This window comes from Polypterus senegalus, chromosome 10 (assembly GCF_016835505.1).
Source record: "Polypterus senegalus isolate Bchr_013 chromosome 10, ASM1683550v1, whole genome shotgun sequence".
Taxonomy (NCBI): domain Eukaryota; kingdom Metazoa; phylum Chordata; class Cladistia; order Polypteriformes; family Polypteridae; genus Polypterus; species Polypterus senegalus.
This window is the reverse complement of record NC_053163.1, coordinates 18249437-18277292: the sequence shown is the minus strand read 5'-3', so window position 1 is coordinate 18277292 and position 27856 is coordinate 18249437. Positions and strand designations below refer to the sequence as shown.

Sequence of the window (27856 nt, the reverse complement as noted above, 5' to 3'; positions counted from 1 at the left end):
AATGCTTGTCAGGGCTGAATGCGATCCTGCCCGCTATACTAAAATAAGATTGAAATATACATAGATATTATCTGTCTATGCTATTCTGCTTACTATAGTAAAACAAATATCTAATAAAATATGTATCTGTATCATTTGAAATCCGGATAAATGTGAGAATTTCGAAGGGAACTGAAAGGTTGATCATCCATTTCTTTTGTGTTTCAACACTTCACCCCACATCTGGAAAAACAAATCACCCATTGGAGAAAAGCTTTATTTCTGGATTTATGTGCTTGTCCTGTGACTGCCAGTTCATGTGATTTTTGTCAGGCTTGCTAAACTTCTTCCTAGGAACACTTGCAACTTCTTCAGATCTTCATACAACAACTGAAACACGGTAGGACAAATTTTCATAACATTCTAGAAATTGTTCACTTGTCATATCAATTCATTTTCACCATCATCACATCCATGGTACCGGACGGTTTTGTGTTTATCATAAACTGTTTTGTACTTAGCGTTTTGTTATGTGTTAGTTAATTTTTGTTGCTGTTGGGGCTATTAGAGAGGGCTTTTGCATTCATTGTTTTTAATTGATTAATATATTCTTTATTATTGATTCATTTTGTGGCACTTATTAGGTGTCTCCGTATGTAAGTGTGCACAAACTGAGTCATGGCTGGGTTTTTTCTTGGGGTCCCTATAATAAATAAATCACCATTTTTGGATGTTGTGGATCTTAGCATTTCACAACCACTACAAGTTGGTCCACTTGTTCCTTGACATGGACACCTATGTGAAAAAGAAGGACCAATGCGTGAGATGGGAGCAGTCAATACCTCATCTCAACACCATGGGGCAGGCAACAAAACATCATGGAATGCCTGACAGAGTTCTTTTATCCACACATTCATGAAGAGGAGATGTTGCTGGCCTAAGAGGGCACATGGTCACCAGAGAATGGGCAGAAAAAAAAGTGAATGGGAAAAGTGGGCTTGAGACTTGTAAGGATGGAACTGAAGGGGCGCAGGATTATTTATTCTTTTGTAATTTTGGATTTTGTCTTTTCCTCCATGCATACCTCACTCAAAGTATTATTGTATTCAATCATTAAAGAGACTTGTGTATTTTTAGTATAAGTATTAAGCCTTCCATAGCCATGACAAATAAGTATTGGCACCCTTTCACTATTTAAAAAACAAATCACACTTTTTCATGAAATAATCTGAAACTGACAAAAGTAATTGGCATTCACTATTCTTTATTCCATAGATGCTTTGCTTTTAATTAAAGATATAATGCATTATTTTAAAACATAAGAAAATTGCATGGACAGAATTATTCAGACCCATTAAAAGTTATCAGACACAAGTGGGTTGCTGTGATATCTCAAGCAGACTAATTCCTGTAATTAGTATCACAAAGGTCTTCAGATGGCACATCACAAACATTTGTAGTAATAAAATGCCTCAGTACAATTGTTTGATGTGGGAATAATAATAATAATACATTATATTCATGTAGTGCCTTTCCCATGCTGAAGGGAATGTAATGTGTTTTTTATTACTACACTAGCAAAATACCCGCACTTCGCAGCGGAGAAGTTGTGTGTTAAAGAAGTTAAGAAAAAGAAAAGGAAACATTTTAAAAATAACGTAACATGACTGTCAATGTAATTGTTTTGTCACTGTTATGAGGGTTGCTGTTATATATATATATATATATATATATATATATATATATATATATATATATATATATATATATATATATATATATATATATACATTAGCAGAATACCCACGCTTCGCAGCAGGAGAAGTAGTGTGTTAAAGAAGTAATGAAAAAGAAAAGGAAATATTTTAATAATAACGGAACATGATTGACATTGACATTGTCATGAGTGTTGCTGTCATATATACTGTATATATACACACATATATATAGTATATATATATACATCCACATATATATATATATGTATATATATATATATGTATATATATATGTATATGTATATGTATGTATATATATGTATATATGTATATATATATATATATATATATGTATATATGTATATATATATATGTATATATATACACACGTGGACAAAATTGTTGGTACCCTTCAGTCAATGAAAGAAAAACTCACAATGGTCACAGAAATAACTTTAATCTGACAAAAGTAATAATAAATAAAAATTCTATGAAATTTAACCAATGAAAGTCAGACATTGATTTTCAACCATGCTTCAACAGAATTATTTAAAAAATAAACTCATGAAACAGGCCTGGACAAAATGATGGTACCCTAACTTAATATTTTGTTGCACAACCTTTTGAGGCAATCACTGCAATCAAACGATTCCTGTAACTGTCAATGAGACTTCTGCACTTCTCAGCAGGTATTTTGGCCCACTCCTCATGAGCAAACTGCTCCAGTTGTCTCAGGTTTGAAGGGTGCCTTTTCCAGACGGCATGTTTCAGCTCTTTCCAAAGATGCTCAATAGGATTGAGGTCAGGGCTCATAGAAGGCCACTTTAGAATAGTCCAATGTTTTCCTCTTAGCCATTCTTGGGTGTTTTAGCTGTGTGTTTTGGGTCATTGTCCTGTTGTAAGACCCATGACCTGCGACTGAGACCAAGCTTTCTGACACTGGCCAGCACATTTCTCTCTAGAATCCCTTGATAGTCTTGAGATTTCATTGTACCCTGCACAGATTCAAGACACCCTGTGCCAGATGCAGCAAAGCAGCCCCAGAACATAACAGAGCCTCTCCATGTTTCACAGAAGGGACAGTGTTCTTTTCTTGATATGCTTCATTTTTCCGTCTGTGAACATAGAGCTGATGTGCCTTGGCAAAAAGTTCAATTTTGTCTCATCTGTCCATAGGACATTCTCCCAGAATCTTTGTGGCTTGTCCACATGTAGTTTGGCAAATTCCAGTCTGGCTTTTTATGATTTGTTTTCAACAATGGTGTCCTCCTTGGTCGTCTCCCATGAAGTCCACTTTGGCTCAAACAACGACGGATGGTGCGATCTGACACTGATGTTCCTTGAGCTTGAAGTTCACCTTGGATCTCTTTAGAAGTTTTTCTGGGCTCTTTTGTTACCATTCGTATTATCCGTCTCTTTGATTTGTCATCAATTTTCCTCCTGCGCGCGTCCAGGAGGTTGGCTACAGTCCCATGGATCTTAAATTTCTGAATAATATGTGCAACTGTAGTCACAGGAACATCAAGCTGCTTTGAGATGGTCTTATAGCCTTTACCTTTGACATGCTTGTCTATAATTTTCTTTCTAATCTCCTGAGACAACTCTTTCCTTCGCTTCCTCTGGTCCATGTTGAGTGTGGTACACACCATGTCACCAAACAACACAGTGACTACCTGGAGCCCTATATATAGGTCCACTGACTGATTACAAGATTGTAGACACCTGTGATGCTAATTAGTGGACACACCTTGGATTAACATGTCCCTTTGGTCACATTATTTTCAGTCTTTTCTAGGGTACCATCATTTTTGTCCAGGCCTGTTTCATGAGTTTATTTTTAAATAATTCTGTTGAAGCATGGTTGAAAATCAATGTCTGACTTTCATTGGTTAAATTTCATAGAATTTTTATTTATTATTACTTTTGTCAGATTAAAGTTATTTCTGTGACCATTTTGAGTTTTTCTTTCATTGACTGAAGGGTACCAACAATTTTGTCCACGTGTGTATATATGTATGTATGTATATATATGTATATATATATGTATATATATATATGTATATATATATGTATATATATATGTATATATATATATATTCTTTATTATTGATTCATTTTGTGGCACTTATTAGGTGTCTCCGTATGTAAGTGTGCACAAACTGAGTCATGGCTGGGTTTTTCTTGGGGTCCCTATAATAAATAAATCACCATTTTTGGATGTTGTGGATCTTAGCATTTCACAACCACTACAAGTTGGTCCACTTGTTCCTTGACATGGACACCTATGTGAAAAGAAGGACGTCTTCTTCCATGCGTGAGATGGGAGCAGTCAATACCTCATCTCAACACCATGGGGCAGGCAACAAAACATCATGGAATGCCTGACAGAGTTCTTTTATCCACACATTCATGAAGAGGAGATGCTTGCTGGCCTAAGAGGGCACCTGGTCACCAGAGAATGGCCAGAAAAAAAGTGAATGGGAAAAGTGGGCTTGAGACTTGTAAGGATGGAACTGAAGGGGCGCAGGATTATTTATTCTTTTGTAATTTTGGATTTTGTCTTTTCCTCCATGCATACCTCACTCAAAGTATTATTGTATTCAATCTAATTATATATATATATGTATATAAAACATAAGAAAATTGCATGGACAGAATTATTCAGACCCATTAAAAGTTATCAGACACAAGTGGGTTGCTGTGATATCTCAAGCAGACTAATTCCTGTAATTAGTATCACAAAGGTCTTCAGATGGCACATCACAAACATTTGTAGTAATAAAATGCCTCAGTACAATTGTTTGATGTGGGAATAATAATAATAATACATTATATTCATGTAGTGCCTTTCCCATGCTGAAGGGAATGTAATGTGTTTTTATTACTACACTAGCAAAATACCGCTTCAGCGGAGAAGTTGTGTGTTAAAGAAGTTAAGAAAAGAAATGTCATATATATATATATATATATATATATATATATATATATATATATATATATATATATATATATATATATGTATATATATATATGAAAACATTTTAATATGTATTGACATTGACATTGTCATATATATATATATATATATATATAGTATATATATATATATATATGTATATATATGTATATGTGCACAAAACCACGCTTTTATCAAGGCTTCCGTCGGGTTGTGTTTTGAAATGAAATTTTCCTCCAATCAGTCGTAGCAACGCGCTTTCTTCCGACTCTTACATTTTTGGAGCTCTGATGTGTGGATCAATGTAATTGGTGTACCAGGAAATCATGCATTGACAGAAGTTCCCCTTTGCTTGGAATGCACAGTGTGATTAAATGCGTTATGTTTTAATGCGTTATGGAGCACATGCAGCGAGGTTTCTCAGCTGTGCTTGTGCTAAGAAAAGGAAACATTTTAAAAATAACGTAACACGATTGTCAATGTAACCTTTTGTAAGTAGTGCCTGGAGGATTCGAGTGTGGAGGAGCTCTCAAGACAGCGTGTGTATTACTTTGTGGATTTTTCTGTGAGTATGTGGTGGCAGCGTCACAAAGTTGGTTCCGCAAGACTGCGTTAGCTGCGGAGCTCAGCTCAGCGTGAAATGAGGTGAATGGGAGGGGAGATGATGATGTGACTCCCCCACCCGCCTTAACTGTCAATCCCCCACAAACACAGTCTCTCGGAATTTGCATAAGCACAGCCCTTCATCTGCAATTTTAACTTAGTTACAAAGTGATCAAAACTCGCTTATATCCCGCGTCCTCTCATTAAACTTGTATTCCGCATTACCCGTGGGCATGACAAACGCCAGCGGCAGCCTGTCTATGAACTTGATTTAAACTTTAGGTTTACACCGTGATTTGTTTCCGAAGTAGCAGCACTCATGAATATGGTTGTATGTGTCACTCGCTTGCTTCTTATTGTTTTGCTGCCTTCTCAATTATAATGCATGTTTTCTTCAGTTCTTTTTGGAGCTTTTCCTTGTTTTCTACGTACTGCGTTGACAGTCAGTTCACATGATTACGTGGGAGGTGTGATGATGTCACACGAAACTCCGTCCCCCACGGCCATCGAGCTCAACTCCATTACAGTATATGGAGAAAAATAGCTTCCAGTTATGACCATTACGTGTAGAATTTCGAAATGAAATCTGCCCAACTTTTGTAAGGAAGCTGTAAGGAATGAGCCTGCCAAATTTCAGCCTTCCACCCACACGGGAAGTTGGAGAATTATTGATGAGTCAGTCAGTGAGTGAGTGAGTCAGTGAGGGCTTTGCCTTTTATTAGTATAGATGAATTACAAAATACATTCCAATAGGCGGTGCACTGCAAACATTAAGGGTGAGGCCTACATTAATTGTTTAGATTTTATCCCATGTTAGACTGGTAGTACAGATAGTCTTATAATCTACCTTTGCAAATGCAGAAAGTCCTCATCCAACTGTGTTGTGCCATTGTGTGGATATGTTAACTAATACAAGGCCTTCTAAAAATCAACATAAGTAATATTCACTTTGGTTGTTTCCTCATGGAATGCTTGGTCAACTACTCCAAAAAATGGGAGACATTATAGGAACCCCCTCACCTTATGTTAAATGCAGAGTTAAGAATTTATAAACTGGACCAGTAGAAAAAAAAATGTAACTGGGAAGACCACACATGAAAAGGGATAAATATGCTTCCCTCAGCTTCAACCTCACATAGATCAAGAACCTACCCATAGATGGCTTACAAATTGTGGAGATAAGACCAGTAGATGAGTTTCTAATCATAGCTGCTCAAAATTGCAGTTGATGGCATCTATGGAACAATATGGCAAAAGAGGTAAATGTTGATTCTGTCAGACAGAGCTAGAGACAGTCACACGTCAGGTTGTGAAATTCTGATGGCAATGACTGACTGACATGACTTGAAGGGTTATACATCCAAAGACATTGCAATGCTGCCAGACTAATTAACTGTAAAATTAGAAACAAATACCAGTTACCAGCACCAGAGACATAGTGGGACTGCATGCCAGGAGATGGGATGTTATTCACCAGGAAACCAGATCTCATCATTAAAATTAACAAGAGGATGGTTACTGGTGGTTTCAGTCCCAAGTGACTACTCAGTATTGAGTCTTATTGTTGAGGCAAAAACCAACAAAATACTAAAATGTGACCAGAGATTTGCCACATGTGTATTTTTACATTCATCCTCAGATGAACTTGGATATTTAAATAAATGATGTGTTTCACATACCATCACCCAGGCAACCCAGCCAAGGTTGATCAGACCTCAGCCCATGTCTAAGCAGCATTCACACACCATGGTTTATCCCTCCAGAGCCACAGCCAACTTGAAGCCTTTTCAGCTGCCTCTGTGATGTTCCCGATGGCTTTCATCTGTGCTACACTTTTGACAACCCATTGCCTAAAGGCCCAGCAGAGAGAATGGACTACAAACACCCTACATCCAACTTCTCCAGGCATGGATGTGGAACTCCAGTACTAAGTGTGCATATCTGGATCTTTTCCATAAATCATCTTCCTCTAATCAGTCTTTCCAGGGGACTGTCAACTCCAATATAACTAACTTCTTTAATGTGTCTGACCTAAGTGTTTTATTGGAAATTTGAGCTGCCTCCCTCAAACTACCTTAATGTGCCAGTCCTTAGTCTTTCCGAGTAGGCATGTGGAATACCTTGGCTGAAGCTGCATCTTCTCCCCTACTTTCACAAAGACGATGGAATGCCTCATCAGGCTATGGTTCATGCTCGGGATGATGCTACTGCAGATGGATTCTCCACCTGTTCTCCTCACCAGATTGTGGCACCAGCAATATCATCCCTTTTCCAGAGCTTTTGGGCAGCAGCTGAGGATGAGTGTGAGTGTATCTCTGTTGACACAGCAGGCATGCTGGTAATTCATCCTTGTCCCAGCAAAATGGATGGACTGGGGAACATTGTAGACTGACTCAATCAAGAACTTAATACGATGGGTTTTGGCCTGCTGGAGTCTATGGCCACATGATCATCCTTTTCAATGCATGCTCCCATCTTCTCTATGTTCCATATTCCTACCATTCTATGGGCATGGATTTCCTCCACTCCTACTTGCATCTCATCCAGGATTAGTTTACATCTCTACTTGTGTTTTGGACTTGTCATAATGAGATGCTGGGATGCTACCCGAGCCTGCCCGGCCAGATGCCACTGCTCCCAAGAAAACTTTTGTACCATAACTGCACCTCTGCCTACTCAACTGCATTTCTTTCTCCACTTTCTACCCTTTCTTATCTCAATACCTCCTTGAGACCCCTTTAGGGTCTGTTGACTCCCTGTATCACCACCTCTCCCTTGCATAGGAAACCAAGAACTTTTTACTCAGGCTGCCGAATGTAAGCTTTGGCTGTATGTTATGCCTGTACATGGCAGCAGAGGTATTGACTGACCATCCTCTTGGTGGTTTAGATCAGTGGCTTTCAACTTTTTTGGCAGGTGGACTGGTTTTAAAAAATTGCAACCAGTGGACCAGTGTCTTAGAGTTTCAAGCTGCTCATTTAATGACAATTGATTGTCGTCCTGGGTTGGAAAACAAGTGGCTCATTTTATCTTATGCTTCCAAGTTTAATACATAAAGCGCTCTGAGGACTAATAATTTTACAGTGTATTTTTGTGGCCCGGCCTCACACATTTATTGTATTCATGTAATGGGCTGACCTGTGAACTGACAAAACTTCTCTAGAATGAGTGGTTGGAAATCACTGGCTAAACTCTTGTGAGTAAAACCACTAGCCATAGTCAGTAGGATGAATACTTGTGCCATCAATAATTTAGTGTTTTATATTTTGTCACATGTGCACCTGTGGATCACCCTTTAGGCTCTGTTAAGTAAAGCAGTACCACCCCAGAGCAAGAGGGTGTGCTGTCGTTAACAGTGACTTCCTATTCATCCACAGTTCCAAAAAGCAGCCCAAGGAAGCCATCTAGTGCCCATCTTCACCCCTGAGAAGGCTCTACAACTTCCAGTCAGGACACAATAAAAACAGGTTGTTCCCGGAAGATGGTTTACTTGGGTGTATTTATGCCTGATTTGTGCTCAAAAGATAAAGTAACCTTCATTTTGTTTATTTCTTTGGCTAGACGGCTATAATTAAATGAGGAATCCCGGCTGGTGCCCCAACTCTTTTTCCTGGTTTCTTCATAATCTGTTCACTGGTTACAATTTGCAGTTAATTCGGACCACTGCAGAGCTCTCTTTCCACTTTGACATTAAGGAGTCTCTTTCTGTTCATCAATGTTTAAAAAGGCAAGTTAAATCCACTGAAATTCAATACAATGCAAAAAACATCTTTTATAGACAGAGTTTGTAGCAGAGCAGTGAAATGGTTAGTACTGCTAGTCATGGGTTCAAGTCAAGTCAACTCTCAAATAGTACATTTAAAAATACACTGCTCATGTCTGGTTCTTGTCAGTCTGGAGTACACACATCTCTTCATGTGTTTCCCTCATATGTCCCCAGGGATGTGCAGGTTAACTAACTTGGTGATTTGGTGAAGGACTTGCCTGTGCTGTGGGAGTGAAAGGGCCCTGTCAAGGACTGGCCTGCTGCTCAAGGAATGTTCTTGTTTTATATTGAATGGTACCAGGATAGGCTCCAGCCTCCATGACCCTAGATTGGACCAGCTGAACCTGATAAACATATGTAAAGTAGTAACACCTGTAGCCCCAATGATGCACATTAACCACAGAGTATACATCATTTTTACAAAGAGGAGAAGGAGTTATGTCCTTGAGAAAATGTGTCAACAATCCTAGCAGCTGGAGTGGTAAATTAAGTCAGGGAAGGCCTCCATTACATAATTACTTGTTTTATAGGTAAACTCTTTCTACATGCTAAATGTTCCATTTTTAATGTATGTAAGACTTGGGATGTGGAAAAAGGTCTCACAATGTGCAAATACAGACAGAGTGGGTTAATATGTTATACCCTAAGCAAGTCAGTCAGTCCGCTAGCATTCCAGTCAACAATCATCCTAATATATTAGACTCACAACATCCAATTTCACATCAAGGATTTTAATGTGATCCTATCCCAGCAGCACTGGGCACAAGGCAGTAGCCAGTTGATTCACACGCATTCAAACAAGAGCATGTTTGGAAGTGCCAGATGACTTAACCTGCACACTTTTGGATATACAGGAGGCAAACTCAAAGAAAAAAAGGAAAACATGCAAAACACACAGGTACAAAACTCAACCCCAGGATGCTGAATCCATGAAGTGCTTCACCCGTTGATTTAAATATGAAGACTAATGTAACTTTGACATCCATAAATAGATCAGGTTAAGAGACCTGTAGAAAAGTTTTGTCCCTCCTTGAGATTTTCAGAACTCCTATATCTACAGACCACAATGTACATCCCAATTGGCAGCAGTAATTAGTTATGAAATGCAGAGAAGGGGAGTAGGCCAAACCATTGCTGTGTTTTAAAAATATCTTTAAACCAAACTGTGAGCCAATTAACAGACTTAATAACTGGAGTAATATGGTCATATACAGTGGTGTGAAAAACTATTTGCCCCCTTCCTGATTTCTTATTCTTTTGCATGTTTGTCACACAAAATATTTCTGATCATCAAACACATTTAACCATTAGTCAAATATAACACAAGTAACCACAAAATGCAGTTTTTAAATGATGGTTTTTATTATTTAGGGAGAAAAAAAATCCAAACCTACATGGCCCTGTGTGAAAAAGTAATTGCCCCCTTGTTCAAAAATAACCTAACTGTGGTGTATCACACCTGAGTTCAATTTCCGTAGCCACCCCCAAGCCTGATTACTGCCACACCTGTTTCAATCAAGAAATCACTTAAATAGGTGCTGCCTGACACAGAGAAGTAGACCAAAAGCACCTCAAAAGCTAGACATCATGCCAAGATCCAAAGAAATTCAGGAACAAATGAGAACAGAAGTAATTGAGATCTATCAGTCTGGTAAAGGTTATAAAGCCATTTCTAAAGCTTTGGGACTCCAGCGAACCACAGTGAGAGTCATTATCCACAAATGGCAAAAACATGGAACAGTGGTGAACCTTCCCAGGAGTGGCGGCCGACCAAAATTACCCCAAGAGTGCAGAGACGACTCGTCCAAGAGGTCACAAAAGGCCCCAGGACAACGTCTAAAGAACTGCAGGCCTCACTTGCCTCAATTAAGGTCAGTGTTCACGACTCCACCATAAGAAAGAGACTGGGCAAAAACGGCCTGCATGGCAGATTTCCAAGACGCAAACCACTGTTAAGCAAAAAGAACCTTACGGCTCGTCTCAATTTTGCTAAGAAACATCTCAATGATTGCCAAGACTTTTGGGAAAATACCTTGTGGACTGATGAGACAAAAGTTGAACTTTTGGAAGGCAAATGTCCCGTTACATCAGGCGTAAAAGGAACACAGCATTTCAGAAAAAGAACATCATACCAACAGTAAAATATGGTGGTGGTAGTGTGATGGTCTGGTGTTGATTTGCTACTTCAGGACCTGGAAGGCTTGCTGTGATAGATGGAACCATGAATTCTACTGTCTACCAAAAAATCCTGAAGGAGTATGTCTGGCCATCTGTTCGTCAACTCAAGCTGAAGCGATCTTGGGTGCTGCAACAGGACAATGACCCAAAACACACCAGCAAATCCACCTCTGAATGGCTGAAGAAAAACAAAATGAAGACTTTGGAGTGGCCTAGTCAAAGTCCTGACCTGAATCCAATTGAGATGCTATGGCATGACCTTAAAAAAGCGGTTCATGCTAGAAAACCCTCAAATAAAGCTGAATTACAACAATTCTGCAAAGATGAGTGGGCCAAAATTCCTCGAGAGCACTGTTAAAGACTCATTGCAAGTTATCGCAAACGCTTGATTGCAGTTATTGCTGCTAAGGGTGGCCCAACCAGTTATTAGGTTCAGGGGGCAATTACTTTTCACACAGGGCCATGTAGGTTTGGATTTTTTTTCTCCCTAAATAATAAAACCATCATTTAAAAACTGCATTTTGTGTTTACTTGTGTTATATTTGACTAATGGTTAAATGTGTTTGATGATCAGAAACATTTTGTGTGACAAACATGCAAAAGAATAAGAAATCAGGAAGGGGACAAATAGTTTTTCACACCACTGTATATGTTAATTAACAGCCTGATGCCATGTTTTAAGCTAACTGTAGAATAGCAGGGGGAAAATTTGAACCACTTGGTCATAAAACATTGCAATAATCAACATAGCAAAATGAATGAACTGGCCTTTCTAGCTTAATTCCACATAACAAGCAATAAAAAACTGTTCTCTAAAAATAAAAAAAATAATAAATAATAGAAATGCATGCACTAGAAGCTGAAATAAAACTCTAACCTACTGTTTTCTATTTAAAAGTAAGAGTTCTGAAGGAAGTGTTCAAGCTGAACTGAAGGATTCCCAGGGCACGCAGAGCTCAGATCGAGGCACACAAGCTTTTAGAGCCTGGTTTAGAGATTGTAAATCTTTTGTTCTGTTCCCTTCATTGAGATTAAAATGGCATCTCTGTTAGTTCTTGCTAAAGATGATTTGGTAAAATGTTAGTGTATTTTATTCCTTGTGTAGCCTGTTTGAACCCAGTTATCTGAGCATGCATCATTTTAAGGTGTTTTAAAACTGCACCGTAGCCTAATGTCCAAGGTTAAATTGCTTGATGTGGAAGATGAACATTCCAACTGTAAACTGTTCTCTTTTTAATTTTTGTTGGCCATCAACTTTGGCTCATCAATTCTAAGGGGCTGCACATTTCAGCACCCTTTTGTATGTTGTTTTTGTTAGGTGGGTCATCATATTGTTCATCAGTGGGTACTTTTTGTGGCACCTGCATGAACACTTCGATGAAAGTTCAAGCTGGATTGGTAACTGAAGCTCTTGCTGCACTCTTTACAACTGTATGGCTTCTCTCCAGTGTGAATTCTCTGGTGTAGTTGAAGGCTGGATATACGTGTGAATCTCTTCCCACATTCAGCACATTGGTATGGCTTCTCTCCAGTGTGAGTTCTCATGTGTAATCGAAGGCTTGAGAGCCGGGTGAAACATTTCCCACACTGGGCACAGACATGTGGTTTCTCCCCAGTGTGAGTTCTCTGATGTAAGTGAAGGTTTGATATCTGAGTGAAGCTTTGCCCACATTCCACACACACATGTGGCCTCTCTCCAGTATGAATGCTTTGATGAACCTTTAGAGCGGACCGATAATTGAAGCTTTTCCCACACTCGTTACAAGTCAGTGGTTTCTCTCCTGTATGAATTCGCTTGTGTACTGTAAGTCTAAACTTTTCACGAAAACTTTTGCCACATTCTGGACAAATGTGTGGTTTCTCTCCTGTATGAGTCCTCTGATGAGCCTGGAGGCCAGACAGATAACTGAAGGTCCTTCCACATTTTGGGCAAGTGTACGGTTTCTCTCCAGTGTGAATCCTCTGGTGCAACTGAAGACTTGATATCAAACTGAAACGTTTCCCACAGTCAGCACAAACGTGTGGTTTTTGACCTGTGTGAGTCCTTTGGTGAACATAAAGACCAGATGGGTAACTGTAGCTCTTCTCACAGATGGCACATCTGTATGGCTTTTCCCCGGTGTGTGTTCTCTGGTGTAACTGAAGACTTGTTACTCGAGTAAAGCTTTTCCCACATGCGACACATACATGTGGCAACTTTCCTGTGAGAGTTCCCTCATATAACTGAGAGGTTGATAACTCAGTGTTTTGTCCACATTCAGCAAAGATGTGTGGGTTCCCTTCAGTATGAATACTCAGGTGAACACTAAGATCAGACAGACTAGTGAAGCTCTTTCCACATTCTCCACAGATGTGTGGTTTCTCACTGGCATGTGTCTTCTGATGAGCCTGAAGGCCAGACAGATAACTGAAGCTCTTACCACACTGTGCACACGAGTATGGTTTTTCTCCGGTGTGAATTCTCTGATGTAAATTTAGGCTAGATATCCGATTGAAACAATTCCCACATACAGCACATCTGTACGGTTTCTCTCCCGTGTGAATTCTCCAGTGTAATCGTAGGCTGGACAGGCGTGTGAAGCTCTTCCCACATTCACAACACAGATGTGGCTTCTCCCCAGTGTGAGTTCGCTGGTGTAACTGAAGGTTGGATAGCTGTGCAAAGCTTTGCCCGCATTCAACACAAACATGTGGCTTCTCTCCCGTATGAATATTTTGATGAATCTTGAGATCAGACAGGTAATTGAAGCTTTTTCCACACTCCGTACATATCAGCGGTTTCTCCCCAGTGTGAGTTCTCATGTGTACTTTAAGGCGAAACTTTTCACTGAAGCTTTTTCCACATTTGTCGCAAACATGTGGTTTCTCACCTGTATGAGTCTTCTGATGTGCTTGGAGACCAGATTGGTAACTGAAGCGCCTTTCACACTCTGCACAACTATACGGTTTCTCTCCAGTGTGAACCCTCTGATGTAACTGAAGACTAGAAACTAAAGTGAAGCTTTTCCCACAGTCACTACAAACATGTGGCTTTTTACCTGTATGAGTTTTTTGGTGGATGTAAAGGCCAGATAAATAACTGTAGCTCTTCCCACACTGAGTACATTTGTAGGGTTTTTCCCCTGTGTGAACTGTTAAGTGAACTTTGAGGATGCCAAGAGTATCAAAATTTTTCCCACATTCAGAACAACTGAACATTTTTGCCCGCTTCTGACCCATTTGTTTCAACATCTTTGGCTTCTTTTTGAAATTTCTTATATCTTCTGTTAGCCACCAGGGTGTTCCCTGCCTAGAATCATCATGAAAGTTTTTATGGGCACCTTCTCCAGAATGACATGGTTCCTTCACCGCTTGATGACCACTCTCCAACAATCCCACGGCAAGCATTTCACATTTATTATCTATGGATGCATCTTCAACGGAGGACTCTGTGACATTTTTGTCTTTGGAATAAATTTGAATTTCAGAGATCTCTTCTTTGATGCACAGAGACCCTGGCTCAAGGTCCTCTTCTTTAAAGCATGGTTGACCATCATCCTCCTTTTTAAAGTGTACGAGCCTGTGATCTGTGTCTCCCTTTACAAGTTGAAGAGGAACGTGCTTAAAATTCTCTTGACTGCTGACAAACTCCTGCTTACAGTTCCCCTTCTTGAGACTCATTGAAAAGAGGCAAGGGACTTCTGAGTGGTCCTCTCTAGTCTTCTTACATTACTCAGTTTCTACAAAAAGACACAACAGTATAGATAACCTTATGAAACTGAAAGTGTCACTTTTTTTTTTTTAAGTTTTCAAAAAACGATCATTTTGCACACAGTTTTAAGCGTCATACTTCATGTAATTAAAATGAACTGGGAAAAAAGCTACAATTGCAAATAATGGATTCTGTATAAATCAATTAAAATTCATTAAACCCACTTAAAAGCTACCTAATGGGCTGAGGGACTCCACAGCTGCTCTGCATTTCTTTTTTCACCTTACAATTTGACTTCCATGAGGTCAAAACTGGCTATTGAGTTAAGTTCAGATTCGGATTTAGCAATGTTGAAAACATTGAGAAAAGTCGACTGTAGCATGGTGTCCATATGCGTGTGTGTGAAAAATCAAAAGCACTTGTGTTGTGGCACTGTTACTTAAACTATACAGCCTGGGCTGCTGGGAGTTGTAGTATAACACTATTGGACAGTTTTGGAGGGTTCATGGGCTGCTAGGAAGAAGATTGAGCCAGCAGGCCTTTGAAAAGGAAACCATAGGATTATAATCATCCTTCTATTATGCATATGCTGTTCGCACCAGATTGGATTACAAATCGTTTCTTGAATTATAATTCTCATCTGGATGTACAGTATGTGCTCTCGTGACTCTCTGTACGTATGAGTTCATCCAAATTTAATATGTCATCATCTGGAGAGTGCTCCAAATCACCTCACACTGCATCTGGAACTGGTAGGACAAACTTCTACATTCCTTTAGGAGAGCTGTTTACAAAGTAACTCTTTCACTAATCCATTGTCAACTGCCCCAGGTATTCTGGACTGTATTTGGACGTTGTTAGTGTTTCTACTGTGAGTCTATTGTTAGGTGTTTATTGTTTTTCAAGTTGTTTTATAAGTTAAAATTGCCATTGAGGGGTGGCTGGAGGGGTGCATGTGTACACAGTTTTGGTTGTATTGTGTGATCATTTTGGTTAAAATAATTATAATTTAACCATTCATTATGCAAATAACCGTGTCTCTGTGTGAGAGTGTGTGTATGCTGGGTCAAGGCTGGGTGTGTTCCTGGGGTCTCCACTATAAAGTAAAGAGAAAGAAGGTGAAAATCTAAGCGTTACCGTGACCACAACAGTGAGGACATCTATTCAGGAACCAAAGTGAAATTTTGTTGTACTGTAAAACTGCTTTCACAAATAATGACCAACAAAATGTACAGTCAAATTTAAAAAAAAACAAAAACAACTTATTAATCAATTAATTTCTTCAACCCGTTTCATCCACTTCAAGGTTGCGATTGGAGGAAACCTCCCTGGATGTTACACCAGATACTGACTGGTGGGGCATACTCATGCCAATCCAATGCAATGTGTTTTGTATGTAGGAAGAATCCCACACAAATCGGGTAAGAATGTGCAATATGTAATTCTGGTCCTGGAGCCTCACTGCAGCAGTACAGGCCAGTGCACTACCATACTACTCATATTTCCAAAGACAACATAAAAGTGACAAAAATCAATTGAACAGTGAAACAGACAGCACATAAACAACTTCTAAAACAAGCGACCTGATTATCAATGTGTTATTTAATCATCTAGTTATCAGTTGTGGGATCCCATATTGAGAGAGTCCACAGAGTACAGATGTTTTGTCAAAATATCCCATTTATTGAGCTGCACTGCTAATGATTACTGTTCATGCACACATCATAATTACACCATGCTTTCTCATTTTCATGCCCATAAAGTCATGCTGCTGGTGGAGTTTTTGATTAAGTGTTTGAGCAGTTTACAGAGTCTTTACCAGTTATGAGTGTTACACGTAGATAAAATATTTAAGTTGCATTTGTTAATTTTATTTACTGCTCTATGGTGTTTGTACCCTGCATTGCATCCAAATACTGTCAAATGAAGTGCAAGACAAACACAACTACGCAAGACAGTATATGATAAGGAGGCAGCTACTTTGAACTCTTATGGACTGCTAACTCTGATTATTGCTGCTATTTAAAAATGTGCAAAACCTAAAGAGTTTGCATCTTTAAGTGAGGCCACTCCGTCTGTGTGTGTTTACTTTTGTGGCGGATGAAAATGGTTTATTCAACTGAATATTAAAAAAATACCCATTGTAAGCCCTTTATTGTGTTTAGTTCCAGAATGTATATCAAAATCTGGTGTTTTAGTTCTCATCATTCTTTATCGTTCTTCAAAGTACTTTTTATTGTTTGTTAAGTGGTCTGAATGAACGACTACTCTTATTTATTTTTTCTTATTTTAATTTAGATCTTTGTTTAATGTTATATTTTAGCTTGTATCCAGCGCCATTTATTTGATCGTTTTCTGTGGTTTTATTTCTTTTTTACCGTTTCTGTGCCATAACATCTTTCCGTCAGCCTGAGAGCAAAACTGGATAAAGCATTTTACACTACTAAGCCTTTTGATGTATAGCTTGTCAGAATTAGCTTTAGATGTCATCCTGTATTTGTACCAGCCTGGCAGCATGTCCTGATAAGGCATTTTACACTAGCAAGCAATGGTAACCCAGCAGTTGATGTTTATGGATCACTGCAAATATCCCGTTTAACATTTAATGGAAAACATTCCCTGATAAAGAAAATTAGTCTATCAATGTACAGTTTTTGAAAGATTTCCAGTTTGTAATAAAATATGAAAAATAAAAAACTTATTTTAGTGCACACATTATAAAAAAATAATGATTAATTATTTTGAAGCATTTTTTCTATCAAATGAAAATGATCATCAATTTCTTTTAGCTTTTAAAGTTCATAATCACTGACCGACAGACATAACCATCACTTAATGTTAACTGGAGTACAATTCAGCAAAGTTGAGATGAACCGACAGAACACCAGCTGGACCCTCTTCTTCATTTTTGACAAACTGCATTCAGCGTCGCTTGTGTTAAGTTAACGGTCCTGTATGGTCACGACAACACGAACGCAAATCACTTCAATGAAGAAGGTCGTCTTCATTTTAAATGTTACATTTACTTAAGCATTTCATCTACTCGACCTTCTCTCCACGTTTCCCATTTACACACAAATACTCGATGCATAAATTACCAAAGTGAGTCAAGTATTCATGCACTTACAGTTAAATATATTAGACAAAACACTTCGAATATATACGTTAAAATATAGACAGCCGGATTCGTCACTATACCAACCGTTATTTTCATATTATTTGTTCACTAATAAAACTGCTGGTTTAAATATTTAGTGTCTTATCCTAACTCATGCATGCCATATTTAATAATCTGACTCACAATACAATAGTCACAAATGTGTTTCACTATCCTTACTTGATCACCGCACAATATCGAGCAGACGGCAAAACCAAAAATAAGTCTTCCGCTTCTTGTACGCAAGTCACTGTTACAAAACGCCCCTCTTGCCGTTTGTCCAATAGCTACGTGGATTTGAGAAACGAAGACACTCCTTCAGCGGCTTTCTTGTCCAATAATATCGAGGGAGACGTTGACTTGAAATTACGGTGGCCACTGAGGCTTATTTGTTTCGCTTTAAATATTTTTCCTAGTGTTTCGTGTTAATATCTAAATTATATATATTTTTTCAAATAACTATATGTTTACCGTAACTCAACTGATCATTCTTTATTTAATGCCTTTGTAATGTGGCGCCATTAAAATGACAAACTGTTTGACAGAAGCGAGAGTTAGACAAATTGTTTGACAGAAGCGAGTGTTATTTTAGTTCAACACATTACATCGTCCTGGCTTCTCTCCTAAGACCCAGTCCGTACGGAGTGTGCGTCGCCCCGCTGGTTATAGTGAATGTGGACAGATAGCTTTATTCACCAAGAAAGTCAAGGCTGAGAATCCGTATACTTTAATGTAGATTTCTGGCAAGACGTCATACAAAGTATTGGGAGGTGAAAACCATTGACAACTTGAAAGTAAAATGACGGATTTCTAATGCGTGTCGACCCTGGGGCTAATCAAAAGACTGTTGTATATACTCAAGCCCGGTTCTAGAGGCGAAGCCGCCATCGTGCCATTTAATTTCAGCAGCCCTCATCCTATAATACCTTCTCTCGTTTAAAAACTGAACACTACAACATTTTTCGATTGATGTGCTGCGTACTTGAGCTGCCACAATTCATCTGTTGTGACTTGCCCGTTTTTCTTTGAAGCAAGTTACCGCCCTCTGTTTGGCCGCCTTCGTGCATGCACGCTAATATACTCCTAACTCTGGGGCAACTAGCAAAGAACTGTGCTTTAAGTACTTGTCTTCGTTACACCCAAAACGCTGAACTCTTTTAAGGCTACTAGTCAAGAGCAGCTCAAACTGTGATTTCAATTTATCTTGCTGCCTACAAATATCATTATTTATTGACTCACTGCCTAGTGAAGGAGATGTACAGGTGCTGGTCATAAAATTAGAATATCATAACAAAGTTGATTTTTTTCAGTAATTCCATTCAAAAAGTGAAACTTGTATATTAAATTCATTCAGACTGATGTATTTCAAATGTTTATTTCTTTTAATTTTTGATGATTATAACCAACTAATCAAAGTCCCAAATTCAGTATCTCAGAAAATTAGAATATCAATTAAGACCAATGGAAAAAAAGGATTTTTAGAAATGTTGGCCAACTGAAAGGTATGAACATGAAAAGTATGAGCATGTACAGCACTCAATATTTAGTTGGGGCTCCTTTGGCCTGGATTACTGCAGCAATGCGGCGTGGCATGGAGTCGATCAGTCTGTGGCACTGCTCAGGTGTTATGAGAGCCCATGTTGCTCTGATAGTGGCCTTCAGCTCTTCTGAATTGTTGGGTCTGGCGTATTGCATCTTCCTCTTCACAATACCCCATAGATTTTCTATGGGTTAAGGTCAGGCAAGTTTGCTGGCCAATCAAGAACAGGGATACCATGGTCCTTAAACCAGGTACTGGTAGTTTTGGCACTGTGTGCAGGTGCCAGGTCCTGTTGGAAAATGAAATCTGCATCTCCATAAAGTTCGTCAGCAGCAGGAAGCATGAAGTGCTCTAAAACTTCCTGGTAGACAGCTGCGTTGACCTTGGACCTCAGAAAACACAATGGACCAACACCAGCAGATGACATGGCACCCCAAACCATCACTGACTGTGGAAACTTTACACTGGACCTCAAGCAACATGGATTCTGTGCCTCTCCTCTCTTCCTCCAGACTCTGGGACCTTGATTTCCAAAGGAAATGCAAAATTTACTTTCATCAGAGAACATAACTTTGGACCACTCAGCAGCAGTCCAGTCCTTTTTGTCTTTAGCCCAGGCTAGACGCTTCTGACGCTGTCTCTTGTTCAAGAGTGGCTTGACACAAGGAATGCGACAGCTGAAACCCATGTCTTGCATACGTCTGTGTGTGGTGGTTCTTGAAGCACTGACTCCAGCTGCAGTCCACTCTTTGTGAATCTCCCCCACAGTTTTGAATGGGTTTTGTTTCACAATCCTCTCCAGGGTGCAGTTATCCCTATTGCTTGTACACTTTTTTCTACCACATCTTGTCCTTCCCTTCGCCTCTCTATTAATGTGCTTGGACACAGAGCTCTGTGAACAGCCAGCCTCTTTAGCAATGACCTTTTGTGTCTTGCCCTCCTTGTGCAAGGTGTCAATGGTTGTCTTTTGGACAACTGTCAAGTCAGCAGTCTTCCCCATGATTGTGTAGCCTACAGAACTAGACTGAGAGACCATTTAAAGGCTTTTGCAGGTGTTTTGAGTTAATTAGCTGATTAGAGTGTGGCACCAGGTGTCTTCAATATTGAACCTTTTCACAATATTCTAATTTTCCGAGATACTGAATTTGGGACTTTCATTAGTTGTCAGTTATAATCATCAAAATTAAAAGAAATAAACATTTGAAATACATCAGTCTGTGTGTAATGAATGAATCTAATATACAAGTTTCACTTTTTGAATGGAATTACTGAAATAAATCAACTTTGTTATGATATTCTAATTTTATGATCAGCACCTGTAACTTTCGCGCCGACACTGCTGCGCCGCTGTTTGCTGGACTTTCCGTGACCCCTGCATGCTCACTCTCGGCTCAGGCCCGCCAAGCTGAAACTAGCGTAAAACATGCAGATTATCCTGAGGAGAGAACAAGAGTTACACTAATAGCACTGATTTGAGAATTCATGGGATTGGATGATGGGCCCCAGTAAGACAAAGGTAGAGAAAGACGTGTTGTTGACCCAGCACTGATCCTGGGGGCACCCCTGAGCAAGTCTCATACATCTATAACATCTCTTCTGGCCAAGACACACGGTGGGATCTTCTTAATATGTTTGATTCAAACCATCTGAGAGCAGACATGAGAGGGCAGCAAGGAGGAACTCATGGCTCTCTATATTTAAAAAGATAAAAAAGAAACATGTTTGCACCAATAAAGGGAAAACACAAAACGATGCAGTAAAAGGGTAAAAGTACTGTCTGTAGAATGTTTAGCGGCACGTTATTTTCAAGCCCTCTCAAAAACCTCCATGAGAAAGCGCTATATAAACGCAAAGAATTATTATTATTATTATAAATTGGTATTGATATACGACTTAATATATACGATATACGATTAAGCTCGACTATAACGTTTGTGTCATATTATTAGAATTAGATTAAAGATGTGTGATCCGCCTTTAAGAGAAGCAGTACAGACTGTTTTGTACTGCGTAACGCTTTGTACTGGGGTGTATTTGAATATCAGGAGAATGCGCAGATGGCGGGGCTGTTACGATATGATTTTGTATTGAAGTTATGTTTGCATTACATCTGAAGGTGATCTCATTTATTTTAAGTCATTAACGGATTGTATGCGAGGACAAAAGATAACTTTTACAAACATTTATTTCAAGAGTTCGATTTAGTGAGGTAATTGCATCTGAATGGCTGGAGACTGTTAAATAAAGCGCATGCGCATGCGCATTCGGTGAACTCAAGCTAGGAACTGTTAATAGTGGGTTCGTGTTGTAGTCGGACCTCATGATTTACTGAGCAGCGCTTGTTTGGTTTTTGAAACAGCTGCATTTTCTTCACGCTGAACGTTCTTCTGGAGGCAACGTTTCATTTTTAGTGTTTCGAAGCTATTTCTGTTATACATTAGCAGTTATCTTTTGTACACGTAAGTATGTGAGGGATTCCAAATCAGTGTGGTATAACAGAGCGAACGGTATGCTGACTTGATTGAAATTGCTGCTCTCGCGTTTAATAACAGATGTGTAGTATTCTTAGATCGTAAAAGAGGTTGACAGATTCCAAAGCACTGCTTTCTGCATCTTGAATTTGAGTGTCTTTCTTTTAATGATACTTTTTTTTATTTTGCAATCGGCAGTCGACTTGCGTTTGTTCGTTACATGACAATACTCCCTCTTGGCTTTCGCTCAAAACAGTGGCAGATACCATTTAGACTCGTGGATTCGTCGTTTCCTTTTGACGGACGTAAACCATGCAGGCATTACGGGATTGTAATGCGCCGCCGGAGTAAGCGGAGAGAGGAGAGTTACAATGCTTTGCCAAAAATATTCAGTCCCAGTTTTCATGAACAAGACATCCTGCGCTAATATTTTTATGTCAAAGTACTGAAACTTCTGTTACTTTGTAAATGTGGCATTGCTTTATGTTACTGAGTAGTGTTTAAGAAATGGACATGTGTCTTTTCACGAGTATTGAATTCCCTCCGTTAATATCATGTAGTGTCACCTTTTTCAGCCTTGACAGCTGTGCGAGTCTGTCAGCTTTTCTCGTTGTTTAGGGGGATTTCTGTCCTGTTCTCCCTGGCAGATTTGCTCAGAATTGTTCAGGTGACACTTGTGGACCACAGTTTTTAAACCGTGCCAGTCCAATTGACTGAGCCATCATAGGACATTTCCCATTTGGTTATTGAGCTACTCAAGGATTACTTTGGCATTCTGTTTGAGATCATTGTCTTGCTGAATGATGAATTTTCATGCAAGCTTTAGTGTTTTAGCAGGCTCAGATTCTTGAGTGGTATTTGGTTATATTTTTCAGTTTCCATTCTTTCTTGACTGGCCCCACAACATAATGTTACAATCACCATACATTGATACAGGGATGGCATTTTATGAGGTGTGGGCAGTGTTTCATTTACACCAGGGGTAGTTTTAGATTGGTAGTAAAATGTTTATTTCCGTATCAATAAAAAAAAAAAATTTGGACCTCAGTACCAAAATTTTCAGAACAAATAAAAGATAACTTGTTAACCTCCATATTCCCATCTTCATGGTGCGCCAAACCATTGCACCACACTACACGCCGCAGGAAGCCAGGAAGCACTAGGACTCTAAAGACTTGGACCTTCGTCCCTTTGCATAGGTATTGGGAGCGCCACACACCCCTTTCCAGTGATCTCATGGCCAACCCCCATGCTCTATCAGTCTGTCTACTGACTTTATGGGAAGAGTCATCAGAGACATGAATGTCACTGCTGAGTTAAGTAAACCTCTCGACAAGTTCAACACTCTCTCTACAGACAGACACACTGCTGATGGCTGTGTCCAAGAGGTCATTACAGGCTTGGATCCTGTTTTTTTTATCCAGGACATTTGCAAGCCCAGACACTCAAACTCCTTGCTCAGTCTCTCAAGAGCCCCAATCGGAGCCTCCATGGACTCTGCGAAGATCACAGCATCGTTGGCAAAATGGAGATCAGTGAATCTTTCTTTGCCAACAGCTGCCCCACAGCCGCTGGACCCCACAACCCTGCCCAACACCCAGTCCATGCAAGCTTTGAACAGAGTAAGAGCAGAACACACCCATGATTAACCCCAGAATCAACTGGGAAAACGCAGAGGCTCTTCCTTCACTCTGCACAAAACTCACAGTATCGGTGTACAGGCCGGCCATGATATCCAGCAACCTCGAGGGGACCCCGCAAACTCTCAGGATGTCCCAGAGGGCAGCTTGATCAACTGAGTCGAATGCTTTATGAAAATCATCAGAGGCTGCAAAGAAACTCTGCTGATATTCGCATTTGCACTCCAAGAGAACCCTCGGTGCCATGATACAGTTGATGGTAGAGGTGAGCAAGTGATCACGGATCCGATCACGGACAACCCTAGCAAGGACCTGACCACATTGGCTCTCCGATGGTTTTGACTCTTCCGGGGATGGGGCTCCCAAGGGCTTTCCTCCATGCCCTTCATAATGCGAGCAGCCTTCCTATGAGTGGCTGCAGCAGAACTACACCTGCAGAGAGCAGTAAGGAGTCCTTTGTGTCATCTCAGAGCTGTGCGAAGCTTTTTTACAGTGGCTGGAGTGCCAATCCTGCCACCAGTCCCAATGATTGGAGGACCACTTGCAGGGCCAGATGCAGGTTAACATCATACCTAGTACGGATTTTGGTGTTAAAGTATCTAAATTGATCCTATTGCATTGACCCATGATGTTAGATGAATTGATAAAATGTTTAGTGAAATGTTCTTATTTTCTATTTACACAGAAACTGAAGTGGGACTTGACAAATGGATTCAAATGCATTGTATCGTGAGAAGGGCTTGAATTTTGGTCATAAAGAATATAAGCCAATAAAGAAAGAAATGACAGAAACTATTGCAGTACTGGAAGGTATTTCATTAATGGTGGAAATAAAGGAAGATCTTGTAAATAATAATGATACAAAGGATAATATTTCACTGCAGACAAATATTTCAATCAAAGATGAAATCAAGGAAAATCTTTCAATAAATGACGATATTGCAACACAGGAAGATGTAGTAAATATTCCAATACTTGCCACTGTCTTAGTAAAAGAAGAAATTAAGGAAGAAATTACAATACCAGACTATAAGCCACACGATGAAGACTTAGATCAAACATCTTTACTGAACTGTCAAGAGTCCAGTAGATTTAAAGAGGAAGTCCAGGAGCCCCTGCACATTAAAGAAGAGGCTTCTGAAATTAACATTTGTTCAACCATTAAGCAGGAAGAGAAGCCATTGAATGCAAATGTCCCCACAAACATTCAAGATGAATTCTATCCTCTGGTGTCCTTGCAGTATGGTCAGATGGCTGTCAGGCCGAATATTGAGCCAGGCAAAGATCCTAGGCACAAAGACCAGAATGAGGATGACTTTATGACACACGAAAATGATAACGGAGTGAAGACCCCATGGTGGTTAACGGAAGATATCCGAAATTTCAAAAAGAAACCAAGCATCATGAAGCAACAAATCTTGCAAGAGGAAGTGCATTGGTACAACTGTTCTGAATGTGGAAAGAATTTCATCAGATTTGCTAGCCTTAAGGTTCACTTGAGGCTTCATCGAGGGAAGAAGCCATACCAGTGTGAAGAATGTGGGAAAAGTTTCAGTTATCAATGTGACTTTAAGGTTCATGAGAGGATCCATACAGGTGAGAAACCCTACAGGTGTGAAGAGTGTGGGAAAAGCTTCACTAATATATCTGCTCGTAAGACGCATCAGAGAGTTCATACCGGGGAGAAGCCATACATGTGCAAAACATGTGGGAAGCGATTCAGTCAAATGTCGGGCCTGAAAACACATCAGCAAATCCATACAGGAGATAAACCTTACATTTGTGCTGAATGTGGGAAAAGCTTTGGGCATATGTTTAACCTTAAGGCGCACCAGAGAGTGCACACAGGTGAGAAGCGACCAAAGAAGCACTCATCTGAGACAGTGAATACTACTGTAAAAACTGCAAATTAGATATTAAGAAAAATGAGTACCCAACTGAAATCTGAACTGAAGTGTCAGTCCTACGTGGCTATTTTTGCAGCTGAAGGAAGAGACAAAATATCAAAAAATATTTTTGTAAGCCCTTTAGAAAAGTCAGAAACACTATGCATATTGTTATTATTGCTTTTAAAGAACTGCAAATAGTATTACTGAAAGGGACAATGTAAGGAGTACATTCATTGACAATTAATTACCATTCCACCTATTCTCTATTTGATTTTTTGTCATTGTTGCCACTCCTGTGTGAACGTCTAAGAGGGAGATGTCCAGGATGCTGCTCTTTTGCAGGGCACACATATTTGCATCCTACAACGGAAAAATTCCAGATCAAATTCATGCTGGAAGAGTTGGTAATCTGCAGTTGGAGGACACTCTGGAGAACTGAGCCTAGCCATGGGGACACCAATGTGTTATTATGTACCACCCTAGAAAATAGTTTCATTTGGTTGACTGTGACCTTCAAGATGTCTGTTTAGATCATTTTAACAGAAACAGATTTGTACTTGGGCTTTAATGAGAGGTGGTAGAAGAAACAAAACTGCTTGTGTTTATCATGTTAAATAGAAATGGGTCTCTACACCTCTTTCAGACAGCAGCTGCTCAATCTTCTCACTTCTGGTTAATAATGGCTGCACAACCCATACAAAGCAGTTTCTAGAGCTGTGGGATTGCAATACATGTATGTAATATCAGTTTGTTTTTCTGTTGTGCCAGTACACTGCCCCGTAACTGGAAACGTGGCATGAGCTGAACATATTTTACATACAGTTATAGAAATATAGGAAGCAGCTTGACTTGACAAGAATGGTAGATGGACAAGCTTATATAGTACACAAAAATGACCTATAATCAAGTAAGATGGCAAATAAAGGCAATTTGAAAATTACATGGTATCTGCAATGGATATAAGCTTACACAGTACAACAAATTTGTGATGGCTTATGGGTAATTCAAACATGCACATTGTAGAGCTCTACCTTTAGTCTGGGTAAAGCCAAGATGAATGCTCTGCTGCATGATTGCACTAATGGCGAACAACATGCCATAGTGAAATTTCTCTGGGCAGAGAAAGTGAATGCTGAAATTCACCGAAGGATGTTGGCTTGTGGTGATAAGTAAGCTGTTTGGGTACCCATCTTGTGCAAAATTTACAGTACTCCCAACTCGTTGTGCACTATGGCATCTGCAAATCCATAGCTGATATCTAAATATGCAGTAACAGCGGACAACGTAATCCATTGACCTCCTCTGAGAAAGGCATTTGCCATGTCAGTGTAGGCTTGTGTTCATGATGTTAAAGTTCAGCCAGGCTGACCTTCATCGGTTACACTTGTCCTTCCCGTCTTCAACCTTTCCACCCCTTTGTACATTTTTCGTCGAGTCATGGCGTTTTCACTTTCATACTGAGCTAACATCCTTTGAATTTCAAAAGTTTTCACTCCCTCTGGCCAAAGCAATGTCACTACAGGGTGATGTTCAATAATGTTCGCAACCCTGCAGCAGAGCATCCATGAAAATTTGACTTTGGCTTGAACTAGACTTATGACGGAGCACTGTCCTGTATGTGTTTGAGCTACCCATAAGCCATTGTGAATGTGTTGTATTGCACCAGCTTCCATCTATTGTGTACTTTTCAAATTGCCTTTAGTTTTTAATTTACCCTCGCATCATTTGAAAAAATTAACTGTCAGAGTGGAGACGAGCATGACACTTTTATAACACGAAGTCAATTAGCATTCTCATTATCCACAATATGCAGAATCCATTAAAAAAAACAAACTAATAATTATGTTTAATAACTATTGAATGTAGCTTGAGACATAATGTTTGGCGACACCTTTTTCAAAATGGCACATGCATTTCACACAGCTCCTTTATGTGCAGTTTCACTTCCAAGCAATTTACTGCTTCAAATATTAAGATGAATATCTGCTTAGTGACGGCAGATTCAGGACTGATCTGAGAAACGATCTCACCACTGACTGCAGGGAAGGAAAAAATGCTGAAACTTGAACTTTACAAGTTGCTTTTCATTTTTCCATTTCTTCCTCTATTACTACTGCATCTCAACCCCACCTATGTGCATATTAAATGTACCATTCAGAATTTCTTTGTACTTAAGAGTGCTGATGGTTTCTGCTAAAAGATATCCTTCAAAGTAAACTGAATTATTTTCCTCCATACATACATCTGGTTTTTTTTTTTCTTCCTATT

General features: G+C 39.4%; 2 protein-coding genes across 5 annotated transcripts; one reads left to right on the top strand and one right to left on the bottom strand.

The window, feature by feature from the left end:
* Window positions 1-153: 153 nt before the first annotated feature.
* On the top strand, window positions 154-27825 carry LOC120536861 (zinc finger protein 568-like). Of its 2 annotated transcripts, none has more exons than XM_039765387.1 (2): window positions 154-379; window positions 24385-27825. In XM_039765387.1, exon 2 carries the CDS (start codon window positions 24407-24409, stop codon window positions 25610-25612), a length of 1206 nt encoding a protein of 401 aa, XP_039621321.1. In that variant the 5' UTR covers window positions 154-379; window positions 24385-24406; the 3' UTR covers window positions 25613-27825. The 2 variants fall into 2 exon arrangements, with proteins under 2 accessions (XP_039621321.1, XP_039621320.1); XM_039765386.1 differs by lacking the exon at window positions 154-379 and adding an exon at window positions 21890-22047.
* On the bottom strand, window positions 11792-18291 carry LOC120536831 (oocyte zinc finger protein XlCOF6-like). 3 transcript variants are annotated; one of them, XM_039765343.1, is made up of 2 exons: window positions 18229-18291; window positions 11792-14919 (listed from the first exon to the last, which is right to left on the bottom strand). In XM_039765343.1, exon 2 carries the CDS (start codon window positions 14858-14860, stop codon window positions 12539-12541), a length of 2322 nt encoding a protein of 773 aa, XP_039621277.1. In that variant the 5' UTR covers window positions 14861-14919; window positions 18229-18291; the 3' UTR covers window positions 11792-12538. The 3 variants fall into 3 exon arrangements, with proteins under 3 accessions (XP_039621277.1, XP_039621278.1, XP_039621279.1); XM_039765344.1 differs by having other exon boundaries at window positions 18193-18235; XM_039765345.1 differs by lacking the exon at window positions 18229-18291 and adding an exon at window positions 18094-18124.
* Window positions 27826-27856: the final 31 nt, after the last annotated feature.

Coding starts and splice junctions, on each gene's coding strand:
- LOC120536831 (XM_039765343.1), bottom strand. CDS start 14,860: ATGAGTCTCAAGAAGGGGAACTGTAAGCAGGAGTTTGTCAGCAGTCAA.
- LOC120536861 (XM_039765387.1), top strand. CDS start 24,407: ATGGATTCAAATGCATTGTATCGTGAGAAGGGCTTGAATTTTGGTCAT.